Below are 27,607 nucleotides of genomic sequence, written 5' to 3'. Positions count from 1 at the left end.
GAGACGAAATACCACTCTACCGTATAAATATTCAGCCATGGATTTTTATATATTCCGTAATATCTTTCTTGCGATTGTTTTATTTCTGATACCAAGTTAGCGATCCATTTATGATAACGAGTTTCAGTGTATCAGTTGTTGGTTTTTATGATTTACAGCGAGTACCCTGGTAGTACACGGAGGAAACGCATCGTCTTGGACAGGCCACCGCATATCAGAGGAAGAGACTGTGCGCGTGTTTAAACGTGAGTTCACTTCAAAAATATCAAATTCCTTTCGTCTCATTGGCGTTTGAACGTTTATTCGTAAACACCTGTCGCTTCGTGAAGTAACATCCGATATATGGACATTTCTCGAACGAAGTTTTAATCAATTTCCAAGTCAAACGTGCAAAAACTGCGCAATTTCTTTATCCTCGGTTTCTTTGTACGAAAAAACCAGGTTAGATGTTGAGATAAATGTCAGATTGGCATGATCACTAGTTCCTACATGCAGAGTTGGTACGACTACTTGCGATCCTCTTCTGTTTTTCCCCGTTCGCCACATTTTTCTTCTTTTTTTTTTTTTCCTGAGTATCCGGTGTGTGAAATGGCTGTACAAGCTGGCGAAATACAGAGCACAGAAAACTAATCTGCGTGAATCGATCAAATATCAAACCCCAAACCTATTTAATAAAATTAGATACGAAGGTAGCAGTGGGCCGCGATAACTTTCCACGAAATTCCATTAGAACCAAAGGTAGATCTCGCGCTCGCACCTGCTGTCCGCAGCGTAAACTCTCGGTTGTAACCTCTGGCTACCCTTGGACCGAGGAAAAAAGGGAAGGATGCACGGCTGGCTGGGAACGAAGGCGAATCGTGGCCCTGGAGAAATGCGAGAGACAGCCGGCGTAAAGAAATAAGAGGAACGCCAAGACGAACGAGCTCGAACGCGTCGCGAACAGATGTTAACGATAAGATTTATGAATTTTTCGAGTTTGCGCTCGGCCTCATCTCGTCCGTTAAACGTTGGACGTTGGACGTTGGACGGTGAACGTCGGACCGCGTTCCGTTTGCCACGCAACCGTTTCGTTTCGTGCCGCTTCGTATGGTTCGTTAACAGGCCATGGCCCAATTATACGCGTGCAACGTGACAATCAAACGAACGTAATTCGAAAGATACAAAGGCGATGTCAAACCGCCGTCTACGTCACAAGGCTGCGCGAGGTTCGTTTCAACGAGGTGGTATTTCCAAGCAAAAAGTCGAGGCGGCCAGCGTAGCAATTGGCATAATTAAGGATACGAAACAACAGGTCCAAACAGCCTTGAACGTAATATCGTTGTCACAAAAGATATTATTTCTCCTCGAGTTCTTAGGTGATACGTGGAAATTGATCGTGTTCGAGGACGATCGCTATCACCGCTCAAGATCTTTTTCAGAAAAAGACAACTAAAGCTCGTTGGCTCAATCCCCGAACCGATCTTTCTCGACTTAATCGGTCGAAAGCGGAAATCTTCTTTCGGCGGATCGTTTGACCCATTGAAAATTCATTAGCGGATTTGAGAAGATATAGCCGCGCTGTACAGGGATTTATGGTTTTATTATTTTCGTTTTGGAAGATTTCCAATTCTTTCATGATCGTGTTTCCGTCTGGTATTTAGCTTAACCAGCTAACTGGCTTCGACTTGTCGACAAAGAGAGAATATTGTCAATAAAGGGAGAATATTGAACGATGCAAGATTATCCTAAATCAGTCAGTTTTGTTCGAGCTATTTTTTAGTTTCCAAACCTGGCGAATCTTATCGTTTTATTTGAAATTTAAAAAGATCGAGTAAATTTATCCAGAGTTTTCATTTCATGTGGCAAAATTGATTTATAGAATACATACTACTTGATTTCACTAATTACTAGAAGCCGAAAATTCTTAAAATTTGAATTTTTCGGCTAGCCATACCAACTTTTGTGCCCAAGTACAAGTCCCTTTATTTTTACCAAAGCATTAAAGACGGTTATAAATTTATCGAAGTCTAAAGGTTCGACGTGTATACTCGTCGTGCGCATCCCGCAAGGAATTCTTAAAACTAAATGCCGCGGTTAACCGGCTAATTTTCAAATCCACGTTTGGATTTTGGCGGGAGCAAATTTGACCAATTAGCGTTTCGGTTCTGTAGAAGCTGTGCGCGAAACCAAATCGTACGTGTAATAATCGTAACGCGTGTACAATTTTAGGAAAAAATGAAAGTTCGAAAAGTGGAACGTGTAGGCGTCGCGTTCGAGGTAGGAGCATGGAATATTGGGAAAAGTAGCGCGTTTCAGATGTACGAGAATGGCAAAGATAGCTGCAATAATACGCCGGAAGGTATAGATAGTTTTAGAAACTGAAACACGTAGTTGGAAGCGTTGCATTCGGCCGGATAGAGTACAAGTTTGGCAAATGTGTAGCGATATGTTCAAAGATGTACAGTTTCGTAAATTGAAACACGCGGTACGTTGGAAACATTTGGGTTCCACAGAACACGGGACGGGAAAATATATTCAAAGTAGATTCGACGAACGAAGCAACGATCCGCGCGATTGACAATTTCGTTAGTCCATGAAATTTACCTTATTTTAATCATTTTGAAAAATCCAATAAAGAACGTGGATCGCGTCGATTCTCGCAAAGCAGTGTAGCTTTGATCATTCTCGGCTCTATCGTGTTTTGTTTTATCTGACGCTAAGAGATATCTTTAATTCGGACAAAGTAGACAAAAGCTCCGCATAATCTCTCGTTTCCATCTTGCGTTTAACATTCTCTCGAAGCGTTCCAACCTGTTTTCGTTGATCGTTAAAACGACAGTAAGATCGAGATATAGAAATTTCTGTTTACGTTTGAACCTTTCGATTCTATCGAACAGAAAGAACGCGATGCTGGAAGAATATGCGTTTAACGTAACGTTGAAACGACAAACCGAAGATATTTTTCTAACGTTAAAAAAAATATGATCTGGTGGAAGATAATCGTAGGGAAAAACGTAGGAGGATTAAATAAAATAGAACGCTATTTGCATAGGGAAAAGGAAAAGAAATAGAAAGAGAACGAGGAGATTAAGAAGATTAAGTAAGAGCGATTTGTTTTCGCGATTAGTTTATCACACCGTGAAGGATCGCGGGCTGTTTCGCCGATTAGCATGATCGTAGGCTAGCCGTGACTCGTTTTATTAAGGTCGAAGGAGAGTCGGCTGCCACTAAAGCTTGATTTACACCGGCGCGCCGGTAACGGTACGGTCATGGTACGTTGTTCGTCGACTCGTGCTTCTGTCACAGTCACCGGTGTACTCGCGATACACCGCCACTCGACTACACCGGCCATTTCTCTCGCCACTCTAATTTCCCTAAGTGTATTCATGCCTGTAGACTCGGTGCGCACCGGTCATCGGATCTCTCGTTAAATATTATTCATCGCGCCTCGCGTCGCTAGCGAGCTGCTACACGCGTTGTTCTGCGCGCTTTTATCCGCCAAATATGCCTGTGCGTTGATTTTTAACGGATTTTGAACGACCTTTAACGGGGATGCGGAAACGTATTGGCGCGGCTGAGGAAATGTACTGGTTGAACGATGTTCAGCGGTGTTCATTGTCGAAGCTTGTATTATTTTCTTCGATATGTAGTTCATCGTTACTGTCGCTATCGGTAGAAATATCGAAACGTCTGAGCAGTATCCTTGTTGATCGAAGTTCGTTTCCATTGTCTGAAGCACCGTCGTCCTCTTCTATCTTGTCAGCTTCAAAATATTAGGTTGTCCGGGAAGTGTCTTCCTTTCGCAAATGTGTTTTCTACAACAGTGCATTTTCATACAATCGTGAAACCAAGTCTGTGAAATGTCGCTCTCAAAATTATCTCAACAGAAGAAAATGGATCGTACGTGATTCGACAAAATAATATGAAACAAAGAACGTTGTGCGTCTATTATTTCCTTACAAAACGAAAGAAACTTTTCGCACAACCTAATAATATTCGTCGTTACTTTGTCCTTTCTGGATCTTTTAAGCATCGCGAATAAGGTATTATAAAACATATAAAATATATAAAGAGCTTGCTGATTCGTCTGGTAAATGCCATTGAAGGATCGAAATTCGTTCTGACTCGACCATCATCCTGCATCGCGAGTTTACGTCAAACGGAAGATAAGACTTCTAAAGATCTACAATTTTCTTTCATTAAAAACATAATACTGTTTAGTTTACTATACCCACGAGTAAATTATCGTTTAGAAAAATAGGAAAATGCGCCAGCCATTTCAAAATAACTGTCCTGGACAAAAGGAACTGTGAACAGGTTCGGGCGGCTATATGCCGACACGCGTCCGCAAAGGGTTAATTTCCCATAAACGAACGAAAGAAATTCCCATTGCGAGTCTATTTCTTTGGCCGCGTGCAAAAAGATGGAAATTTATACGACTCGCAGATCGAGAAGTAACTTTTACGACGGTCTGAATTTTTTAGATTTTCGCCCATAACGAACGATCCTTCTTCGAACGTGAGCACCATAATAAATTTCGCAGATTCTACAGCTCTCTAACGTTGGATGCGTTTCAACCGACGACTACAACGATCCCGAAACAGCTTTGCTTTCGTACTATTTGCGAAGCGAATACAAATTTCGTAGTAATTCGATCTTGTTGAGGTTTTATATGTCCAGTTCTCATCGCGGTTAGGGGCGTGTAACGAATCTTCATTTGGATTAGCCATTGTTGTTGTACAATATAGATGATATTTACCGGTACAAAGATGATTATTACAGAGTTTGACAAGTAACCGTGGCCATTGGACACTCGAGATGCTAATGACAATGATCTTAGGATCAATAACGAATCCACGGTCGACGGGATAGCAAATGCGCTTTCTTCCAAAGTCTGAGTCGAACTGAACTTCAAGTGTAACTCGACTTACTTGTCCACAGTGCAAGTAGAAGTCAACTTACTCGTCTCGGTCCAGGTGGAACTGCGCTTATATACTCTTCTCCGTACCTCTCTGTACCCCTCGGGTCAACTATATTTTTAAGGAGAGCTATACAATTACTCCGTACCTCCGTTAGGTAAAAACGTCCATCCTGTGACCGTGGCTACGTTTAGCGACCCGTTGTGTCACTTCGAGCCCAAGTCTATTGTCATAAATCTCGGGCACGCGTAATCGGATTAAATCATAAACAATTACTTCTAAGTTTTATTATTTAAGCACAGCTACAATGAAAAGTCTAGACTAAAGTATCGGAGATCTTCCCAAAAATTCCAAAAGAAAGGCCCCGATGTCCTTCCATCTCCGACATATATATTAAGTTGGCAACTAAGTGTTTGCGGATTTTGTCATTAGATGGTATTTTAAATTACGCGAAAAAGCGAGTTACACGTTGAGAACTGCAAGTTTACGCGAATGAAAAGAGCATAGGGAACCGTATTATCAACATCCAGCGATATACATTGCGAAGTTTTATTTTCCTGAATACAATACGCGCGCTTATCTACGCGCATACGTTTAATCACAGAGGTGAATGATCATCGGCGCGCAGGGGTTGATAAGAGAAGATTTATTGTACATGTCCGCGCGAAGCGTCGTTGAAAAGTTCAAGTTCTCGTGAATCGAAGAATCTTCCAACCACGTTACCGATATTCGTTATAAATTTGTATTTTTCCAAATGCGATACGAACGCCCGTGTACGTTTAATCGCGAGATGGGTGAACGATCGGCCGATAAAGAAAGGATATCGAGGTATCGTCCAGGAAACATCGAGTTTCCACGAATTAAAAAATCTACCTGGAACCACGTTATCGATATCCACCGATGCGCATTATAACGAATTTCCATTCATCCACAAACGCGATACGACTTGTATCCGTGTGCGTTTAACCGCAGGTTTCAACGATCATAGACGCGCGCCTGCTGATAAGAAAAGCATGGCGGACATTTGCGCGAGGTGCGGCGGGAAATTTCAAGTTTCTACGAGATAAGAAAATCGTAGAAATTATATTATCGATATCCGTGATAAATTTTGATTTTTCTACGCGCGATACAGGTGTCTGTATACGTTTAACAGCGGGGTTGAACGATCGACGCGCGGCGGTCGATAAGAAAAGTAGACGATCGCGCGAAGTATCGGACAGCGCGTGGAGAAGAGACGCGTATTCGCACCCGGATAATAACGCGGCCTCGCCGTGCCTCTTAAACACTGTGCGCTAGATACCGGTGAAAGCATCACGAACCGCTCGCCGCTGGTCATAATATCGTCTTATTTATCGACGTATCTCGCTGCTGCGAGAGCAGAGGCGTGCAATCGTAGCGACTGCATCTAACGCGATCGTTTCGCCAGACAAGAAGCCTCCGATCGTGCCCGATCGACCGGATCTTTCCTTATGCTTTTCTACTTTGTAACAGCTGCAAAAGGTTTAACGATCCTTCTTGCTGTAACGAGCCTCCTCATAGCGTAATTACTCTCCATGAGCCACGACTCTTTACGACACCTTTATGGTCGATGCTTATTAGGATAACAAGCCGAGCGAATATCTCTCGGTTTTTGGTGAAAATCGTCTACGAAACGAGCCGAGTTATCGAGTCATCTTGCCGCGAAATAGCTGCGCGACCCAAACGATCGTCCTAGACTGTACAGTTGTACTTTGTTTGTGGTTTATTCGAATTCGCTGCAATTTTCCGTACTAACATTTTGTGCGCGTTTAAAACAGAAGAATCCGCGACCACGCGATTCTTTCTCGGAAGCTCGTGTCTCAGCGAGAGCGCGGCAAGACGACGGGGTGGCTAACGGAAATCTGGACGAATAGAATCTCAGCTCTTGAACGTTGGAAACGATACTTGGAAGTAAGAATCGTTCTGCCATTTCTCAAGCAAATTCGACGAACGTTCGTCGTATGGATCGCCGCAAGGAGACGCGGAAAGGAAAAACCGAGAGAGCACGGAGATCGATTGGATTGGCATTGAAAAAAGGAGAGAGAAAATAGTTTGGCGGGTAGAGTTGGAGATAAAAATGGTCGTAACTCAAGCGCAGCCAGTATCTTGGAGAGGAAAATGGTCCCTATCGAACGGTTATTTCGACTGTACGGGCTGTAATATGTAAAGAGATTCGACGAGTATCCGGCACGATTTCCTTCTAAAGTGCTGCGTCGATTTAGGAACCGCGAAAACTTGGTCCCGTCCCACACCCGAACAGCTCCCACCTATCGAAAACGAGTAAATTATGCACGAATTATACCCGTCTCGCTGACTTTATATACGAGCCGCACGTACGTTATTTATTGCCACTCTTATCCATAATTATGGCCGTGGGAGCGTGAGCGGGCCTGCAACTCGAGCACCAATGGATCCCGTGGAAAAATATCGTAACCCTTGCTCGATTTAAACCTTTCGTAGTAGAGGGGAGGAAAAAAGAAAGGAAGAAAGAGAATAGGAGAAACTCGATGTATATTAAATAATTACAAGGTGCGTTGTTACACGGTTATTCGCGCAAGTGTATTCGAATAAGTATTCTTTCATAGACTTTTTTCAACGTTGCTTAATTAGAATTTTGTTTGTTTGTGGGTGGAAAAAAGAAAGTAAACGAGGGAGAAATTTTGTTGTGGATAATTCAACGTATACGTAGAAGCGTTAAATAGGAGTATGGTCGTTCATAGGAAGAATAACTCGTAGCTTCGTCCAAATTGTTTAAAAATATTGCGAAGAAATTATATAAGAAATCATCGAGATTTTGATTGTCGTTAATAATCTGTGATTAGAATCTCGATTATTTATCGGACGAAGAAAGAACGAAGAGAATAAGAGAATGTACTGAATGTACATGGAATAATTGTAGGATGTGTCGAACACGGTTGTTCGCAGAGTTAGTCGGATATTTCTTTCCTTGGATTCTTGTCGACATTTCGTATAATCCAGAATTTTATCTGTTCGCGGGAGGAATAGAAAGGAGCGAGGAGGATAGGAGAATTTTGATGTATCGTAGATAACGATAGGGTGTGTTGTACACAGTTGTCCGTAGAAGTATACTCGAATACTTGTTGTATTAAAATTTTGTCAACACTCTGTAGCCAGAATTTTGTCTATTGATAAAAGAGAGAATGAAAGTAAAATAGAAGAAATTGAATGTAGACAGTTGCATCCACACATATATATATAAGCGTGTTAAATACGAGTACGGTTGTTAGAAATATTCGAATGGTCATTTCCCTTGACCTTTTGCTAACATGGCAGGGAAAGATGATAATTGAGCGTTAATCGACCGCTATAAATTACAAGAACATGTCAGAGAGAGCTTGGCTTGAAAGATAGTGAAGGAAGTTGTCGCGAAGACAGTCGTTGCACCAGAAACGTACAGTAACATAATGTATAGCAATTAGTACGAAAATGAAAATGACGCGAGAAATCATCCTCTAGTTGCTTCTCGTGCCACGTTTCAAATCGATTTCCTGGAAAAACTCGCTCCTCTCGATCACCAACCACGCGTCCGAGGATCGCAACTCACGCCGTGTTGGAGAAATCAGAGTCACGACGACCGAACAGGCAAACGAAGGTAAAAAAGAAAGAGTAAAGTAACGAGAGAGAAAAGACAGAGAAAAGGAAGAAGCTCGGTGAAAAGGCTAACGAACTAATTAAACTACTAGCCGGCCGTCGAGGGCTCAAGCCAGCTTCCGTTTGCTCGCCTTTTTCTTTCTCCTCGGCTCTACCTTTTTTTTTCTCTCTTTTTTTTTCATCGAGATCCATCGTTGGACTATGTACACAAGGAATGCGACGGTTAAGGCGAACCGAGCGACGACAGCAGAGGCGGAGAAAACGCATCAGGGATTAATGAGCAGCACTCGGTATCCCTTCGTGTCGCGTTTTTCGAACGAATCGTTCCTACGGGAATAGGACGAGGACGACGCGAATCTCCAACGCGACAATCGTCGTTCGTTTGTTCCGAGTTTCTTTGTCGGCTGAAATTTTGTGCGTTGAGACGCGTCTAGTTGGACGAACGAGATTCACTTCTTTTTCTAACCCGTTAACACGTTCGTAGCTGACGACATTGCTTCTGTATTTCCATTTTTGAGATCTTTCGCTGAATAGCTGGTTGCGCAAGGTCGTTGTACGAGCTCTACGATATCTTTTTCCCATTCGTTCGTAGTTACGGTTATCACCGCGTCGTCCTCTCGTGCACTTGCATCTTCAGCCTCGACGTCCGCGTCCCGTCTATTCTATTCGTTTGCAATTTTTCACTGTACTTTCGAAAAACGACCTAGCTAGCAAAAATGCACGTAACGAGAATTCGCGTAAAATGGGAAAATACGCGATATATGTAAACTACGGTACGCGTTGTCGTATGGACAACATTTAACAGATCTTTGCTTAGCTTCCGCTCTTTTATTTCCGCTTACACGACGAACACGGATTTCCGTAAAATTCTTCCCAACGCGATAAACCATCAACCGATGCCGAACGTCGTATCGAAGTACCCGTTTTTCGCCATCGAGTGAGTAACAGGCGAATACAAACGATCGAGCAACGTTCAACGTGTCATATTTCGGTTGTATGTTACGCGCGTTGTGTTTCGTTGCTATTGTACAACAACACCGTATCTCGCTTTAGCGTTGTCTCTGACGTAAAACAGAAAGGCGATTATCGTTATCCGTCGAGGAACAAGTGATTAGGCGAGTGGCAGATTCGAATCACTGTTCCGGCACAGACCCATTATCTTTACGCCAGTTTGTCTCAGTTTATCTCTGTCCGGAGGATTCTCTAAATGTTTCTAGGCCGTTTGCCAAAAATGTTTCCACCGCATGGAGAGAGCCGAGTATGTAAATATAGCGACACGTGTGCAGGATGTTGATAAATATCGAGGATGTTCCGCGATGATCGATTACGAACAGCTTTCAGAAGGATCCTCCGGAGAACGTGTTCTTAAGAAAACATCTTTTTTCGGCGACAACAAATATCGTATTTCGTAAGATTCCGCTTGAAACGATTCGCCGAGCAAGAGGAACGTTTCTCCGGTAAAACGATCGCAGAATCGGTCTATAAACGATTTGAGAAATTTTTGTTGTTCGATACGATCTTCAATTTTAATTCCGCGAAATAATTTCTGTATAGAGAGAGAGACGCGTGGATAAATTATAAGGTAGACAAATATATTTTAAATACAGAAGTGAAAGATACAAGCATGAAATAATAATTTGAGCTGGTGCAGATCCGCACGCTAGCAGTGTTACTCTATAACTGAAAAACCGCGAAGCCAACGTCGCCTCTCGACTGTTTATGGTCTGCCTTGGTCCCAGTCTTTTGTCTATACGCTGTCGATGGCTTCAGTGCTTTAGAAAGCTAAAAAGACCAGATGTAGGGTTTTCTTAAAAGTGGTGACCTTCAACAATTTCGCTAATTTCCTTGGACAATCGAATAATCGCAGATGCGTCGCTAGGGATCGTTTTGTTGGGAAAAAATTAATACCGAAATATTGGGTTGGAAATGAAGTGATTGCAGATTTTGTCATTAATTGATAATATTATATAGAGTACGCGTGGCTGTTATAATGTTAGAATTCAGTTGCGTTGAGGTTATTAGATGTATGAACAGTGGAACGCGTGGATAAATCGCAAGGTAGAAAATATGTTTTAATACAGAAGTGTAAGTATATAGGAATATAATTTGAGCTGGTCCAAATCCGCACGCTATCAGTGTTAGCCTATAATACTTTCAAGCCCCGAAGCCATCGTGACAACGACCATACCCAAATTCACGCCATTCCATACTATCTAACAGCGGACCGTTTGGTTTTGACTTGGCCTTTGCACGTGGCTCAACATTACATTTTCCTCATTACGTAGGGCAATTAGGATCCGCCCCTTGCCCCTCAACACCTACAAACGCGACCTATAAACACTGCAAACGTTCGACCAAGAAGAGTCTTTTTAGTCTTGAGTCTAGTCTTGTGTACAGTTTGGCCGTGATTTGAGCTTCATTGTAATACTATACTTAATAAAAGCCTACAGAATTATAAAAACACGGTCAAGTTAAGTTACTCCTTTTTTTTATCGTAAATTTTACGTGACACCATCGTTGCCTGTCTACTGTCTATGGTCTGCCTTCGTCCCAGTCTATCGTCTATACGCTGTCGATGGCTTCAGTGCTTGAGAAAACTAAAAACACCAGATGTAGAGTTTCCTCAGAAGTGGCGATGACCACTTCAACGAGTTGTGACGAAACGACTAGTTGATTCTTGAATTTTATTAGCGGCAGGGCTCGTCGTACAGAAAATATTTTCCATAGATGGACGCGCAGAGGCCATACGGTGGATTCGACGGTATAATTCTTAAAATATGCTAATTCGTCTTGGCATTGATCGTACAAAATGATCGATCCATTTATTGGGTTGGAAACTAAGTGATTGCGGATTTTGTCATTAGGTGGTAATGAGAAAATCCGCAATCACTTAGTTGCCAACCCAATACTTCTGTTTGGTTGGGAAGACGAAGAAACACGGACATTACGATCTTCGATATGTTAACGAAAGATATTCAAAGTTGATCGCGTTTTGCGCTTTATTAACTGCCGCGTCTCTTCCGGCGATACTCGTTTCTCGATTTGAAATATTCCTCGGCTTAGATTGGATAAAAAGTTGATGGTTAGTTAAGGTAGTAGTACGTGGAAGGAGGGAGGAGAGTTAAGAAACTCGATATCCTTTTTTCTTTTTTCTTTTTTTCAAGCATCAAGTTAGAATTTTCAATTTTCGCTCGCTCTCTTGCCGCGCTGGTTTCTCAAATATTACTTAAGACAACAAATCGAAAGTTGTTAGTTTGAACAGCAAGATAATTGGAAGCTTGGAAGTTTGTTTTTCAAGAAAATTGAAGTTTATGGCGGGAAAGGAACTCCGAGTTTACGAACTGCTCAAAGGGAAAGAAATTAGATTTACAGGAAGCTGCGTATAACGAAGGGAATGAAATAAAAGTAAACGAAATAAAAATTCAGTTTCAATTTCATCGAAGAATCAAATTGCCATTTGTTGCTAATTGTTGTAATTCTCGATAAGAAGATATCCGTTTATGTGCAACGAAGTGTCGTTAAAACTTTATTTCGAAATTCGAAATTAATTTTCTCATATTTGTTATCCCTGCGAGCAAGAATACGTGCGTTAACGTGAGCAAAACAACAGATCGATATCCGAGAAAAATAGCACGGACAAAGTTTCGGCGAACTGTACCGATTGGCAAAATCATCGACTGGAAAATCTATTTTCGCGAACGATTCCGTTTCAAACCGTGTTTTCACCGATGGAAAAAGTCATTACGAGCAGAACTTTTCCCGTTAATACAATCAAAGTATCAATGGGATTCCAGTTCTCGAAATGTATGCGAAAATTCTAGCAAAGAGAAGAAAAAGATGCCGCTTATTTTAGTTTGGTCGTAGTTAGTTTCGAACTTAATATTCTCTAAATTCTCAGGTGATGTAAAATTCGATTTTCGTATAATACAATACTAAAATACTTTTGGGGAAAAACGAAACAAAATATCTCGATCGGAGTGAAAATTTAATTTTCTAAAAATTTATCGAGCAAGAAGAACTTGTGAAATAGCAAAACTTAAAAAAGTTCTTTCGGCAAGTGAAACAAAATACCATTCGTCGGAATCACGGCGGAAATTTAATTTTCCGAGAATGTATCGCACAATTTTTGCGCGTTTCAATTATACGCGTTCAAGAAGAACTTCCGAAACGGCAGAACGTAAAACAAAATTCGCTGGGAAAGCGAAATATAATGCCATTCGACGAGATACCAATATCTCGACTAGGGGGAAAATTTAATTTTCTAAAAAAATCGTTCTACGATTTTTACGCGGTTCGATTAGTTACGCAACCAGGAGGAATTTCTCGCGCAGCAAAACTTGAAAAAAGTCCTCGGAAAAACGAGACAAAATTTGATCTCAAACCTTTCGCTCGATCGTAGAGAAAATTTCATTTTCTGGAAATATATCTCACCACGTTTTTCCATTTGCCGACTGTACGCGGTCGAAAAGAACTTCTCAGATAACGCGAAACCTGGAAAAGTTGTTTGGAAATGTGCAAGAAAATGTCGCTTATCGTTAAATTTTCGAAAATTTCGTCGCGCAATTTTGTCAGGCTCCGAGTACACGGAAATTGAGAAACGAAGGAAAAATAATTGCGAGCGAAGGGAAAGCCGTAAAAAATTGCCACGAAACAAGAGGAAAACAAATGTAAACGCGTACGGGGTAAAAACAACGGCGAAAGAAGAGAGGTAGCCAAAAGCACGAAGAGACAGCTGGAACAAAAGGGGTGGAAACATTTGCTGGAGGGCTGGGATTCGCCCCCTGTCGAGTATGGAGCGTCCTAATAAACTTTTTATCTGCAACTTGGCGGTTTCCACGAGCAAATTAACAAAAACAAGGAGCAGGTTTGCTGGCCCAGTTTACGGACGAGCGGTCCGCGTTATGTACACGGTGTTCCAGATAGTTGGGAAACAGCTGTACAGATAAAACGCCCACGCGAATCGAAGTACCCTTTGTTGATCGTAGCTACTGCGATCGTTCTCGATATCTCGTTCTCCATTAACTGCATTGTGCGTTTGTCGCGCCAACAATTCTCTTTCTCATTCTGCAAACTACAGAATATACGCGAATCGAGGACGATTGAAAAGCGATTTCATCTTTTGTAAACGCGGAAGATCGATAGAAAAACTATGCGCGTTGCACAGTTGCGCTGTCGACCGTGAAACAAGTTTTAGTCGCATCGAGAAATTTCATGAAAAAAAATATATCGTAAGTTGTGCTTGAGATTTTATTACGAGGGTGTATCGCGCATCGCGGTAGACGTTGGCCTAAATACCATACAACCTAAATACCATAGTTTAGCCAACGGAAACCGATTGAGGAGAATGACGAACGAAGCGAACGAAATTCGAGTACTCGATTTGCTCTTCGTTCCTCGAACGAAAGAAAGGAAAGGATATCCCGTCATCGTCTGATAATAAAATTTTCTCCAAACGCAAGAAAACCATTCCTTGTCATATTTCGTTCGTCGAATTCGCGTAATAATTCTACATACGAGAACACGTTCGGCGTATGTGCCGTCGGTCGTGAAAGTGGCCCGAGTCACGTGTTTTTCGTTTCGAGAAGTTTAAAGTTTTGCGTTTGGCGCGTCGACTGAAACCCTTCGTCTCGAGCCAGTCCGACACGGTTTCGGATCATTGCGATGTAGATAGACGCAACGCGAAATAAAAGATAAATTTTCTTTTTAGATTCTTCACTCAGCCTACTCTCGCAATCATCGGCACGTGTCGTAATTGATAAAAAATCGTACGAAACGGAATATATCGAGACTTACAATGCCGATACAATGCCGCGAATGGTCGAGGAAGACGCAAAAAGATTTCCGCCGAAAGATGTTAAACGCGGTGGAAACGGTAGACGTGGCGCGTTTGGTTCGAGATAGGCGGCGACTCTGGCCGGAAGCGTCATTTCCTCCGGTTTCATAAATAAAAGCCGATAAAACGTTAAGAAACGGCTGGGAGTCTCGTAGAACGTAGAATCGACGTGACCATTTTAATATCGTTATAAATCACGAGCGTTCGCCGTCGATTAGGTGAAAGTAACGTGCCCTAAATGCCTGGCTCGCGAGATCGATCTCGGCGAAATCACTCGTGGGAGAAAATTGCACGGCGATTTAAATTTACGCCAGTATTCCTCCTGGACGAAAAAGGGAATCGTATTTCATTATTTTGTATATTTATGGTTGCACGCGTAACATCGTAATCGCGGTACATTTTGCATTTCTTCAATTTCTTTCACATATTTAGGATTACAGTGGATAGAAGAATTTTTATCGCGTACGTTACGTTAACGTGACAATTTCCATGCCTTTTGCTTATTTATCTTTCCACTTTTTTTTTTTTTATTTTATGATCGTAAAGAAAAAGAGAATCAATGCATTGCACTGCAGCAAAGTTATTTTTCCAATATTCATTTAACCTTAATTCAGAGTCCTTAATTTAAGATTCTATCGGACAGCAGAATTTTTATCGCATTTTAATACCGACGTGTTTTATCTCATTTTAGTTGCATTGAAATTATATACGCGCCCTGTATATTTTCTTTATTTTAATTCCTTTATAATTTAAGATTCTAGCGGTTTCTCCTCTGTCGCGTTACGTTACACCTTTGTTGCTATGTTGTATCGCAACTTACATTTACCTTATTCCCTTCTCATTATATCGAAATTATGATAGCAGCGGATAGTGTCTTTTGTAATTTTTCCACGCTAGAAAATCCTGCTGGACAGACGAATAAATTTCCCTTGTTTTCTCGCCTGTGTTACCACGCAGCTTACCCGCAAAAGGAATCTTATCGGTAAAGAAAGCCGCCGAAATATTTCCTTCTCGCTGTCCAACGATATTTCTCTTGGCCGAAACAGAAAGAAAGATAAAGGACAAAGGATAGGATCGTGGAGAAAGAGGAAAGATGCTCGGAATCGTTGGTAATGGAGCGCGCCAAACAATCAGCTGGCAGGATATTTTCTTTCAATTACGCGCAGTTATCGATGCTTCTTCTCGCTAAAGTCCAATCTATAAGAAACGTCTTTCTTCTGCTCTGTCGAATGGGACGTTGGTCGAATCGGGTCGTATCTTATCGAGCCGGAGCGACAAGCCGCTCTTTGAGCATCAACCACTGCCAGAAACGGAGTATCGATCTGCAACATCTGCGACATCCACGTTCGACCACTCAGGAATTATTCAGTTCACGAGCCGATTCTTTTTATTTCTTCGGCGGCGAACCGTCGTTTGATCAATGCGGATGAATATGTTGCCACTTTAGTTGTCTAGCTTCCGCGATCAAGTTCTAGGTTTCCACATATTCGCTCGAATCGAAAGACTCGTGGAATCGCGATTTCCCTTTCAAGTCGAGATCTTACGACGATAAGCTGATCCATTAGGTCGTTCAGAAAATATTACTTTCCTTTTATATTTATATTATAAGGAAATAACAAATGCGCAGCATTTTTTGTTTCAATGTAAACGAAACGTATCCTACGACAGCTAGAGGACGACTGCAGATAAAGACTACATCGTTCGAGAGATTAGGTTTGCACAATGTTTGCGCAAACATTGGCAGATAAAGCAGCTGCGTGCAGATAGCGAAAGACGCTTTTGGGACAATACCTGGTCGAAATTTTTCGACGTTTCGACCAACGCAAACGAGATAAGCGTTGTCGAACGTTTAGGTGGCCTTTAGTCTCTTCGATGGAATTTCGTGAAACCGCAATTTCACTTGGAGTTAAGTGGAAAATTTGTGGAATTTGTCTTCGAGACACGGACTAATCCGAAGGTTTCCTCGTCTATCGTTCGAAGAGTTATTTTTCCATCTTACGATGATCGCCGAGGTTTTATCTGTTTCTTCGTCGAGATTACAACAGGGAACCGAGGAACGCGTTTCCTGTTGTTTCACGTACTACGTTTGGAAACTTTTTCACCTTTACGGATCTTTGGTGCGTCCCGAGCGTATTTAGAAGTTAGCAGTCGGCTTGTTAATTATTTGGCAACTAAGTGATTGCGGGTTTTGTCAATACCGCCTAATGACAAAATCCGCGAACATTTAGTTGCCAATCCCACCAATAGATCTTTCGAAACGCAACATTGGAATACGTTTTCTCGCGTTCTTCGAGCTCGCGATATCGTTCTGGAAATTGTCGAAGTCGCTGCGACGCTCTCGCCTGGAGTGTAAGTCCCAGTTGGCTGTAAATTTTCGGAAACGATCGTTCATCGCTGAAAGCGTTCGACGCGAGCATCAAAATTGAAGCAAATACCACGGTAATAATAATAATCGCTGGATTAAACGAGCCGTGGCTCGCGTTTAATAGACTCATAAATTTTGCGTTCGCCGTCCAGTTACATAACTATATCGTCCGCTTGCAATTTACCAAGGTGAGCCGTGCAACTTCTTCGGCAAACGGCAAAAAAGGACGAAGAAAATTAAAGAGAGAAAGAGGGAAGGGAAAAAAAGGACGTGATGCACGGTGTGTGTACACGAGGATTACGCGATCTCTCGGTGTATCGCGAAGAAAGTGGGACGAACTTCAAAAGAGCGAGACGCGTCGTGTGAAAAGAAGAAAAAAAAAAGAAAGGAGAAAGAAAGAAAGAAAGAAAGACGCAAAGTTCCTTGGAAATTTCGCATTAAATTTTAATCAGACCGGTCGACGATTCACCGCGGTTCATTTCGTAGCCAGCTCTCTTATCTGTTTCGTTAATGCTCGCCTCGAAATCGAGCAAGATCCTATGTATCGATTAATTCGACCAGCGTACCAAGTAACTGAAACATATGCCAGCTTTAATTCCTCTTCTTTATTTTCTCTCGTTTCGGGACAACGATGATTTTATTCTCCTCCGACGGCTGGTCTGATTACGCGGAGCCTGGGCTGGCTGCAAGTATCGTGGCTGTCTCGTTCGGAAACGAGATTCAACTCAGATTTATTGTTATTTCTGTCACGGCGAAGTAACTTCATTATTGTTATACGTATTTATTATTAGGTGGTCCGAAAAGTTTCTTTCGTTTTATAAGAAAACAATAGACTCACAATGTTTTTTGTTTTATATTATTTTATCGAATTACGTACGATCCATTTTGTTCTATCGAAAGAAAGACACTTTTCGGACAACCTAATACGTCGATAATTGCGTGGCGCTATCGGCGATCGCGTCAGTTACTCGAAAGATTGGAAACTTCTATATATTTAAAGTTGCAAATTTTCCAAATTTTTACCTATTTTACGAACACGTGCGTATCCTCGCACAGACGTATGTGCTTTCTTTTAGACGCGACACGGTTGTCGTATCACGGCACGGTGATAATGAAATTTTAAAACCTTTCGTACAATACGCGCACGATATATACGCGCGTGTATTCGTATGTAAAAGTTATCCGTGGCAAGTGTTGGGATACTTTCATGAGCCAGTGTATCTAGCGGAATATAGAATATGCCACCCGCGAAGGTCGTATTTTTACATCCCATGACGCGTTTCTGGGGAAGCGTAATAGAATTTTCGATGCAGATGGAAATCTCTGGAGGACGACTTCTTCTTTATCGTTGAGCATCGTGGCAGAGCTACGGACTAACAACTGTTTATCGATTAATTAACAACGTGACAGAATTTCTGCGATTTCTATCCTCCGTGACGAAAGAAATCGAAATAAAACGTTGTTCGTTCGGTGTTTATTTTGAAAAATGACTGGGAACGCGTCAGATCCTCGGAGAACGTTTAAAACACAAAAATCACGTTTAACACGTACGTGCTTATCGCAGACGCGTCGACGTCGAACAGCTTCCTCGATGCATTTGTCGAGAAACTAATGTCAGGTTGTCCGAAAAGTTTCTTTTATTATTATTTCATCGAATTGCGCGTGATCAATCTTGTTCTATTCGAACAAATATAAAATAAAGCACAATTCGGATCCGGTGAATCGGACGAGCGTTCGTCGATTTTATTGGCTGCGAGTCGAACTAAGGTTGAATTAAAAAAGAAAAGAAGAAGAAGAAGAAGAAGAAGCGACGCGTGCATCCGTCGTCAAAGGACGACGCGTCCTTTCGCTTTGTAGCTTTTTCTCCTTTGCGTCCTCGACATCGCGCTGGCCCTTTCCAGTCGTATCGAACCGCTGGATTTCGACCGGCCTGAAACCCTATCGAAGCTTCCGATCGATCGGATCGCATTCTACCCGGTGGAATGCAATTGATACGAACGAGTGAATTTTCTGCAAGACACGCGTCCTGCGATGTGCTGGCTGCGACCGACTTCCGAGACATCGGACGGATATTCCACGTCGCCGTTCGATGCACCAGGTTGCAGAAAATTCGATTATTTGGGCGCGGAAACTTACATACGCTGCGCGTATCGAGAAATTTTCGAATTTGTTTTTCAAGTTCGTACGAACGACGTTTGCACGTAATTGCATGAACATTTCTGTTGTTCTTTCTATGGCAATAAATCTCTGCTTGTTCAATGCGATCGAAGGCAGCCGGCAACGAAGCGGATCGCAACGAAACTTGGTGGAACTGGGGGAAACGGGCGAACGATATAAACTGGAAATAAACCGACTGAAACTTGAAACGTAGCGAATGAAACTTGTGAAACGAACTGAATGAAAAAGAGTGGGACTGCACAAAGGGCTAACGACTGGCAAATCAGACTCTGTAAAAATTAGAAACACTAAGCGTACTACTAAGTAGTGAACTAACAAGCGTGAAAGTAGTCGATGAAATAGAACGAAGCTCCGGTCAAAGTGAAGATCGCAATAGCCAATTCTAGAAGATAGATTCTCGATTATTGCAGCTTGTCTCGCATTTCATACGCAAAAATGTAACTGGGCCAGCTTCGTCTTGGACTCGCGGTTGCTCCGATTTCTCTTTCGCTACGATTCGGTAGCTTGTTTTAACACTTTGACTGCCACGCCGAAATCACACGTTTCGCTGAGGACGCCACGGGAGTAATTTTATTATTCGAAGCATATAATGACAAAATAATAATAAATTGACTATGTAAGCCAACATTCTTCCCCAATGGACCGTTTATCTCATTGGTGGTCACGGCTGACCACCGTGGCGCCCCTGGTAACAGTCGATAGCGACGTATTATAACAAGGCCTCGTTTATTTCGACAAGCCATTCGCGTTCGTTGTTTCGTCGTAAGCAAAACGTGCAGAATATATCGTTGAAACGTGTAGAAGATATTAGTAAACGGTATTTGCTCGTTCTATGTATAATAGTAAAGTATGTGCACACTTCTAACTTCAACTATACGATTATAAAGCAGCATTTACGATTATTTTCTAAGCTGTGTTTATAATAATATTCGTAGATCACCCCTCAAAGATATGCATGCAACACAGTGCACAAACACGTTAAACGCAAGATTCGTCCTCATTTATTTTTTCATTGACGTTCTAATAAAAATGTTTAATCGTTCAACGGGGCACTTTTTGTTTCAAAGTATCTTCTATTTATCGGTTATATTCAAAATACCCAGACTGTCAATTTTCATTTAATTTTTGCAATCGTAAGAAGTTGAAGCGCTCTGGTCACCAATGACCATCGTGGCGTCACAAGAGAAACGGTGGCCGGTCAACGTGGCGGTCAAAGTGTTTTAACGAAAGAGTAGGACGATATAACAGGGAGGAACGTATCATCGTAGCGAAAGCACCCCGGGGGTATTAAGCGTGGATTGCGTAACACGAGTGTACGTGTGTTTGAAAAGAGACCGAGATATTGAATGCAACTCGTAATACTACGTGACTGACAGGTCGTTGGATGCGAAGCAGGAAATGTTCGTTTGCAGCGGAAGATTAAGCCGCGTGACTGGTGGATCGCGATAGCAGATACGTTAAATCGTACGGATACGTGAATTTGTCGCGATTCGATGAAAATACTGGTATCGGATAATTTCTGACAAACTGGAGGAAAGACCAACGGTTCGTGAGTAATAGCTGCGGAGCTGCGAAACATCGCGTACGTGACTTTCGGTATCGTTTTATCCACAGCGTTCGCGCGATCGTTTATTTCGCAATCTGTTTCCTTAATCGTTCGTTTATTAAGCTTCGATAACATTACGGGAACCTAACGTTTGGACATTGTTCGTTACGTGTCGAATTGATCGAACGATATTCGCTCGGTACGTCGATCGATATTATCGAAGTATTTCAATATACCAAATATTTCGAAACAATTTTTACAATTCCTCCTCCAATTTACGATGCTCTAGCACAGGTACCGAAGTAACCTTACGATAAATCCTACATATCGATTTGAAGTATAGGCGAACATGTTTTCCGAGACTATAGTTTCCACGTTGCTTAAGCGTCGCAGTTTTCTCGATCTAAATCCTGAAAGCTTGAGATAACTGTTGGAAAGTTATCAGCGTACGTTAATCGGAAAAGAAGCTCGGAATTTATAAAAGCAGTATCAGCTTCGAATTGGAAAAATTAATAAAAAAGGAAATAATCGAAAGAACCGCGTAGATTTCAAGATGTCCCTACGATCTGCTACCAACAGATACTGTACGAGTGCAATTTTTGTCTCGTTCATAGAATCATCGTCGATAGTCGTACACTCTTGGTCGATTTCCGTGCCTCCGTCTTATTCCCCGAGATTTACTGTCGATTTTTATCCTCTTGGCGCCTCTATCCTTGGGCTTCGCGCATACCGAATCCACCGATAGACCCAAGGAAGAGAGAAAACGAGAGAGAGAAAGAGAGAGAGAGAGAATGTGTGCGTGTGTGTCTTCCAGAAACTTGTTACGGCATTCTTCGCGGAAGTGGCTTGTGCACGATCGCATGAATGAATGAGTAATGCATCATCATGAATTAAACATACAGACGCGTGCGTACTGTGGCTCGTTGAGCGCGATATACGTACATGCACACAGTGTTATTGCGAACATCTTTTATAGATCGAAGATCTGTCGGAATTTAGTAGGCTATAACTGTTACTAGCGTCTAATGTAGCCGACCATAGTAGAGTCATTGTACGAAACACTTGATATTATTTTTTCGAATTAGATCTCCTTACGATTTCTCGCCTCTGTTGTTACACCGTACGCCGCGCGTACGCGATAATTAATTTGGCGCGCCTCGTCGGTGAATTATTACGTTTAAAAGCCAGTTTCCCTCGTCTGCCTTCCTCTTTCTCTCTTCATCTGGCAATATCCTATTCGGCGTTTGAACGTTTAACGCGATTAAACGCGAGAATCGTTGAAATAGGTTTTTGTCAAGCTCGGTGAAAAACAGCTTTGAACAGTCGCCTGGCGTTTTTCCATGTACCGGTAATGGACGATTGGCGAGAGCTTTCCAGTTTTCTCTTGCATCGCTGCTGCATTCTGTCGTTCTTGTAACTCGCATAACAGAATCTATTAAACCGAGCTGCAAGGCGGATGACTAAGCGTCAATTCTGCAAACTCGTGATACCGCGCGCGGAAACTCCTCGTTCGAATGAAACATCCGAGAGAGTAGGTACACACCGTCGTCGTTTTACCTTCAATTTCCTACGTGCTTCCGTGCAATTTCGTTGCTTTTACGTTTATCTTTAGAAAGATGATAATTCCAGAAACGCGGCGATGCCGCGTCTCATTTCTTTTATTCCTTTTACGAACGTTTGCTTAAGTGGCAAGTTAAAAGAAGTTTGATCGATAGCTCGCAATAAGCCCCGCGTTTTAACGTCATAAAATATTATTACGTTACATTGCAGGCTCGTATTACGCCAAATATTCCTCTAGATGCGATTCATTGATCAACAACGCAACATTTTGCTAGTATTTTGTTACTCGTGTCCGGTTCGCTGTTAAAACAGGCTCTCGTTATTTCTATAGCGTATCATTTACGCTGTTATGAACCGAAAGAATATATTTATAATTTTATTAAATAAATGTATATATCCATTTATCAATTTAGCAGCGCGTACAGTGTCGCGAATAATAATAAATTCAATCCTATTTTTAGATTCCTCATAGTATCGAAACAAGAATTGGGATGACCATTTCGTGTAATTCTATGTCGCATGTGTAAAACGAAACTGAAGATACTAGGTTTGTAAGAAAATAATAGACTCGCAATGTTTTCTGTTTTATATTAGTTTATCGAATTATGCACGACCGTAATAATAATAGAAATAGAACGAAATGGATTATACCTAATTCAATAAAATAATATAAAGCAGAAATTCTCGTTCGTCTATTATCGCCTTATGAAACGAAAGAAACTTTTCGGACAACCTCTGATACACAAAGAAAAATTTCCTTCTTTCAAAGTCTGGAAGAGGCAAAATTTCCTCTTAATCCTGTGTTTTTGCCTATGAACAAATAGAGGTCCAACGTTGATTTTGTTAACTTTTCACTCGTTTAGTGGATTTCTCTTTACTTTTTATTACTTCCATTCACCCGTTAAGTATACTATCCGCCGAGTTATTCAAAGTTTCGTTTCGAATATCCGCCCACGCGGGTTTATTCCATTTCTTTTCAAGTTCCACGATATTTTCTATAGCTGGCTTGTCCGGACCGCAAACTTTTCTTGTTGGAATTCCCCACAGGTTCTGGATCGGGTTCGGGACTCGATGCTGGCCACGGCAATGATCCTACTCCGAAATCTTGGAACCACTTTTTTGCAGTGGCTGCCGCACGAATAGGAGCATCGTCTCGCCGAAAGATCGTCGTTTTGTCTTCTATTTCGGTCGTGAGAGGCGACAGTTCGCCGCGTAACATCCGCCGGTATCCCATAGCGTTCTTTTGCAAAAACAATTTCACGATCGCTGGTTTCTTGGAAATATCGAAGAAATAGCGCAGAAAACGCGTCCGAGACGATAATCGTTCACGGCGCTGTACGTTTCTTCGCCACTACAAAAATGTTGCTCTTCCCTGCGACTGAAAACATTTAGATCGTACGCAACGCAGTAAAACAACGGAAGAGAATGTTTTCTTCTCGTTACTGCAAAATAGATCGTACGCAATTCGATGAAACAATAGAAAAGAAAAAACGTGGCGCATCTGTTATTTCCTTACGAAACGAAAGAAACTTTTCGGCCGACCTGATACTTTTCGTGGCCACTGTATCTGCAACTTTAAACGCGACTTCGCCTCGAACGGAAGAACGCACTTGCGTAAAAAGCGCAACTCGCTCGATTCTCAGGATGTTGCAACTCTTTTTTCCCATAGCGTGTGTCACGGTGTTGCAGCTCTCGGGCTTTGTGTCGTGCACGAAAGTGCGCTCTACCGTCTGTTACAGCCGCTATAATACGTCGTTAACTGTCCCGTCAATGAACTTCCTTATTTAACGATGCTCGCGTGGCTGCGTTCGATCCCGCGATTCCGTCATACTTGGCCCCGCCGGTCTCTCCGAGTTTCACTCGTTTACGCCTCGACGTCGCGACGACCTCCTTAACGTAAATTGATCATTTGCATTAGGCGTATCTCTGCTCTTTCGCCGAGCGCGCGTGCTACGTACGAGCCTCTTGCAGACAGACGATGCATTATATACGAGGTGTTGGCGCTGTTACTACTAGCCAGCGTATCCCATTTGTATCATAGATGCAGGATATCGGGAAAAAGAAAGGAAAGAGGGAAAGGTTTTATAGTTTTCCATGGCCGACGTAACAGCGTGCGTCGTCTTTTTACGTTCGCGATATTTTTCACGAAACGAAGATGTCTTCGGTATTTTTCATGGAACGCTGTGTGCTTCTTGATGTCGCTTGAAAGCGTGTGCGCGCACGAACCCACCCATGTGCCACACGATAGCCGTCAGAGTCGTGCAACGTCCGCGATGAAAGAATCGTTTCGTCGACGTCACGCGGCAATGCGTTTAGAAGCGTTGGATGTTCGATCCGACGCTCGGAAACGTTCGATTAAAAAGTTTAAAGATCGCTTTCGTTTCTTGAAAAACGTTGCAAGTGTGAAAAGGTGATATGCGCTGTCGCATTGGTCGTAGAAAGCTACAAAACTTTGTCCTCTCTCTCTCTCTCGTTCTTTCCTGACGCACTCCATTGCGCGAGAGAGACGCTGGCTAGTAATAGCGCCAACTATTCAGAGTTTGGTGTATCGAAGAGACGACAAGTTGTATATTTATATCCGCGTACGTCTGCAAACTTTCGTCAAAATTTCGCTAACGAGAACTTGACATATCGTTCTGTGTATTTAACTTGGTACAGCGTATCGAAGATGGAATTAGAGATATTCGTCCGGGGAGCGAGGCCGCTTTATCAATTTGAAACGTCACGGCAAAACGTCGTCGGTGCCGTTGAAAAGCCCGTGTATGGAGCAGAGGGAGATTTTATCGAAAAATTTCGACCTACTTTCGCGCGCCAGTCCACAGTCCCTGGTTGTATCGCGCGTCTTTTGTCCCATCTCGTGCGTTACATCGGACAAATGACGTTGCTGGCGCGGTGGTGCAACGCATATAGAACAGGCTGCTGCTTGCGTTCCCCGACGGTGTATCGAACAGACCGATAAGAGAAGGATCGATAATAAGTGATGATATTAAAGCAGGGCAGACAGCTGGAAACGCGCATGGAAGTTCTTCATCGAACCAATTCCGAGATCAATCGGCTGAAAGTTCATTTCGGCCCATCAGACGCCGGCTGAAATCTGGATTAAACGTCCGGGTTATCGAATTCAATCGGCGCCACGTACCGTATATCAACGGGTGCAGCGGCGATATCGAGGATGGTGCGGCAGGTATACGCTACCCCATATTAATCCTGTAACCTTTTGAGCGCGAAAAACGAATTGCCTCGCCGTTTGACTATATCGCGTGCACGCTGCCCTTCCTAAGCATTAGGATACCTCCTGGCTGCGTATAAATTACGACCATTGCTTTGGATTATCCGGCGAACGATTATGATCGACCGTGACTTTATATCGACGCGGAATAACGATGCGACCATCTCGAAGAATTATTTGTACGATTGGCAAGAGGAGTGTGTGACGTCGTAAGAATTATTCGCGACGATCTAATTCGAAGGAAAACCGAGAGAGAGGTTCGTTTAAAATCCGGGCCCAAGTTGCAGAGATTTAAACGAAGGACAAGCGGAGAATAGAAAAATTAACAAGACGATTGGCCAAAGTATATGTATATAGCTTCAGAGGATCGAGAGTTCGCAATATTTGTTAAACGACATTAACGGCAGGTGGCAGCGAGTTTTCCTTGACGCTTTGGACAAGCGAGGAGTAGATAAATAGTCGCAGAATCGCAGATACGATAACGTTGCGTAATGCGGCTACTGGAAGTGGCAAGGCAAACGTTCGTAGCTTACGCGAAGCCTTTTGTCTACGTTTGTCCTCCTGCTATCGTGCTATTATTCTTCTGAATAGAAAAGATCATGTACATGCGCGTCATACTGTACGTAAGGTAGAATGGTAACAAAAGGTATTCGTCGATCGTTGTATCTATTGTATTATAGCATCGAACGCAAGACCTGAAATGTAAAAGTTAATAAGAAAACGGCTCGCTGGGGAATAACTTCAAAATTCGAGAAATAAGTTGAAACACGTTTTGTGGCATCCCTCGCCTTTACGATGGAAAAAAGAGAAATAGAATCTCCAAGCCATTCGTTCGATAGCCAGAAGCAAGGATAAAAAACGATTGCCGGACGCGTAGGGCATTCTTCAGCGACCCGGGACAAAAATTCGGGTCGTATTTTCACGGACAGCCGCCATTTTTCGTGGGCCACGGCACTCGATGAAATTAAAGCGTTAATTGCAGCGGGTCACGCGGCGAAAATAAAGTGGCAATTACGTTGCATTGGTCGGCGAAATATTTTCGCCACTCTCTTCCTCTCCCTCCGTCCCCTATTTCTCTTTTTCTCTCTTTTTACATTTTTCTTCACATAGCCCTTTGCTATCTCCCTTCGCTCGCCTTTATTCGTCGCCACTTCGTTTCCCCCCTTTCGGTTCTTCTCTTTCGCGTTAAACGCACGGAAAAGATCGATCCGCCGTAAAGACAGGGAGGAGAAAAAGAAAGAACCGGCTGTCGAAAACGAAATACAACCGAGGATCAACGGCCAATTAGGCTGATTTATTATTTTAATTGGGCCGTTTAATTGGCCATCTGATTATTCGCTAGCCGGCGTGATTCGAGAGTAACGGGCAACCAGTTCGAACCTCCTAATCGATACGTCCACGCGGTCGCGCCTATCCAGATAGTCTGCACACGCTTGCGTACTTCCGGCTCCGCGCACGTGTGACCTGTTCGTTTGATCGGCCTTCGATCGTCTTCCATTATTTTCCATTTCGCTGCCGCGACTTGAATTTCAAGAGGGAACAGGACGAAGAATTGCGAATTTTTGCGATTTTCGAATTTTTTCAATTTCGCCGATTTCACCGATTTCGGCCAACGAGGACGACCGATTCTCGCCATCTCCGATTTTACTTCTCGTCGCCTACTTTCCATCCGTGTCTCACCGAATCGAACCTATCGACAGATACACGATACGTTGTGCCACGTCCAACGCTGGAACTAAAATTCTGCTACAAGCAAAGTAGAAATGTCGCGCGAAGCTAACCGGGGAATTGGATTCGTAAAAACGAAAAATCATTCGAATGTCACAAATTCGCGAATCGATCTAGAAGCGTCTAATGTTAAAAATACATGGATAGAATTTCTAGATAGATGAAAACGGGGGTAAAGTTCGACGCAGCCCGAAATATCGCAACGACGCTGTCTCGAAACCTTCTCGAGAACCTCCTGCTACTCGACCTCAACCCCTTTCCTCGAAATCGCTCCACCGATAAATCCAGCCGTTTCCTATCGTCGTAATTTACATGAGGCCGCCCGGAGATGGCCAATATCACGCGCGTATAATAACGACGAGAGGCAACAACAACGCCATACCTCACCTTCCTATAATAATACCCAGCCTGTCGCTGATTCGCATTCGCACACGTTGTGTTGTACGTTCACAACCCTCTGTACCACACGAACGCGAATAATATGCTCGCATGGTTTCCGCGTATATATGCAATGGGGTGAGCTACGCGCGATTTAACTGGAAATATTTGTTCTTTATACATGTAGGATATATCTTTATTTAATAAATATCGTATTTCCTACGAATTACGAAAACATGTTTCTATTCATACGCGCACCATT

At 42.6% G+C, this 27,607-nt stretch overlaps 1 protein-coding gene across 1 annotated transcript in view; it reads left to right on the top strand.

The window, feature by feature from the left end:
• The window catches only part of LOC122573726, a 179,497-nt gene that overhangs the window by 9,124 nt on the left and 142,766 nt on the right, over window positions 1-27,607 (top strand). The window contains exon 3 of the mRNA XM_043740486.1: window positions 159-245. Coding sequence (XP_043596421.1) covers window positions 159-245 — 87 coding nt within the window. The remainder of the gene's footprint in view (window positions 1-158; window positions 246-27,607) is intronic.

The sequence above is a fragment of the Bombus pyrosoma genome, linkage group LG12 (assembly GCF_014825855.1).
Source record: "Bombus pyrosoma isolate SC7728 linkage group LG12, ASM1482585v1, whole genome shotgun sequence".
In the NCBI taxonomy this organism is placed as follows: Eukaryota; Metazoa; Arthropoda; class Insecta; order Hymenoptera; family Apidae; genus Bombus; species Bombus pyrosoma.
This window is presented reverse-complemented; position numbering and strand designations above follow the sequence as displayed.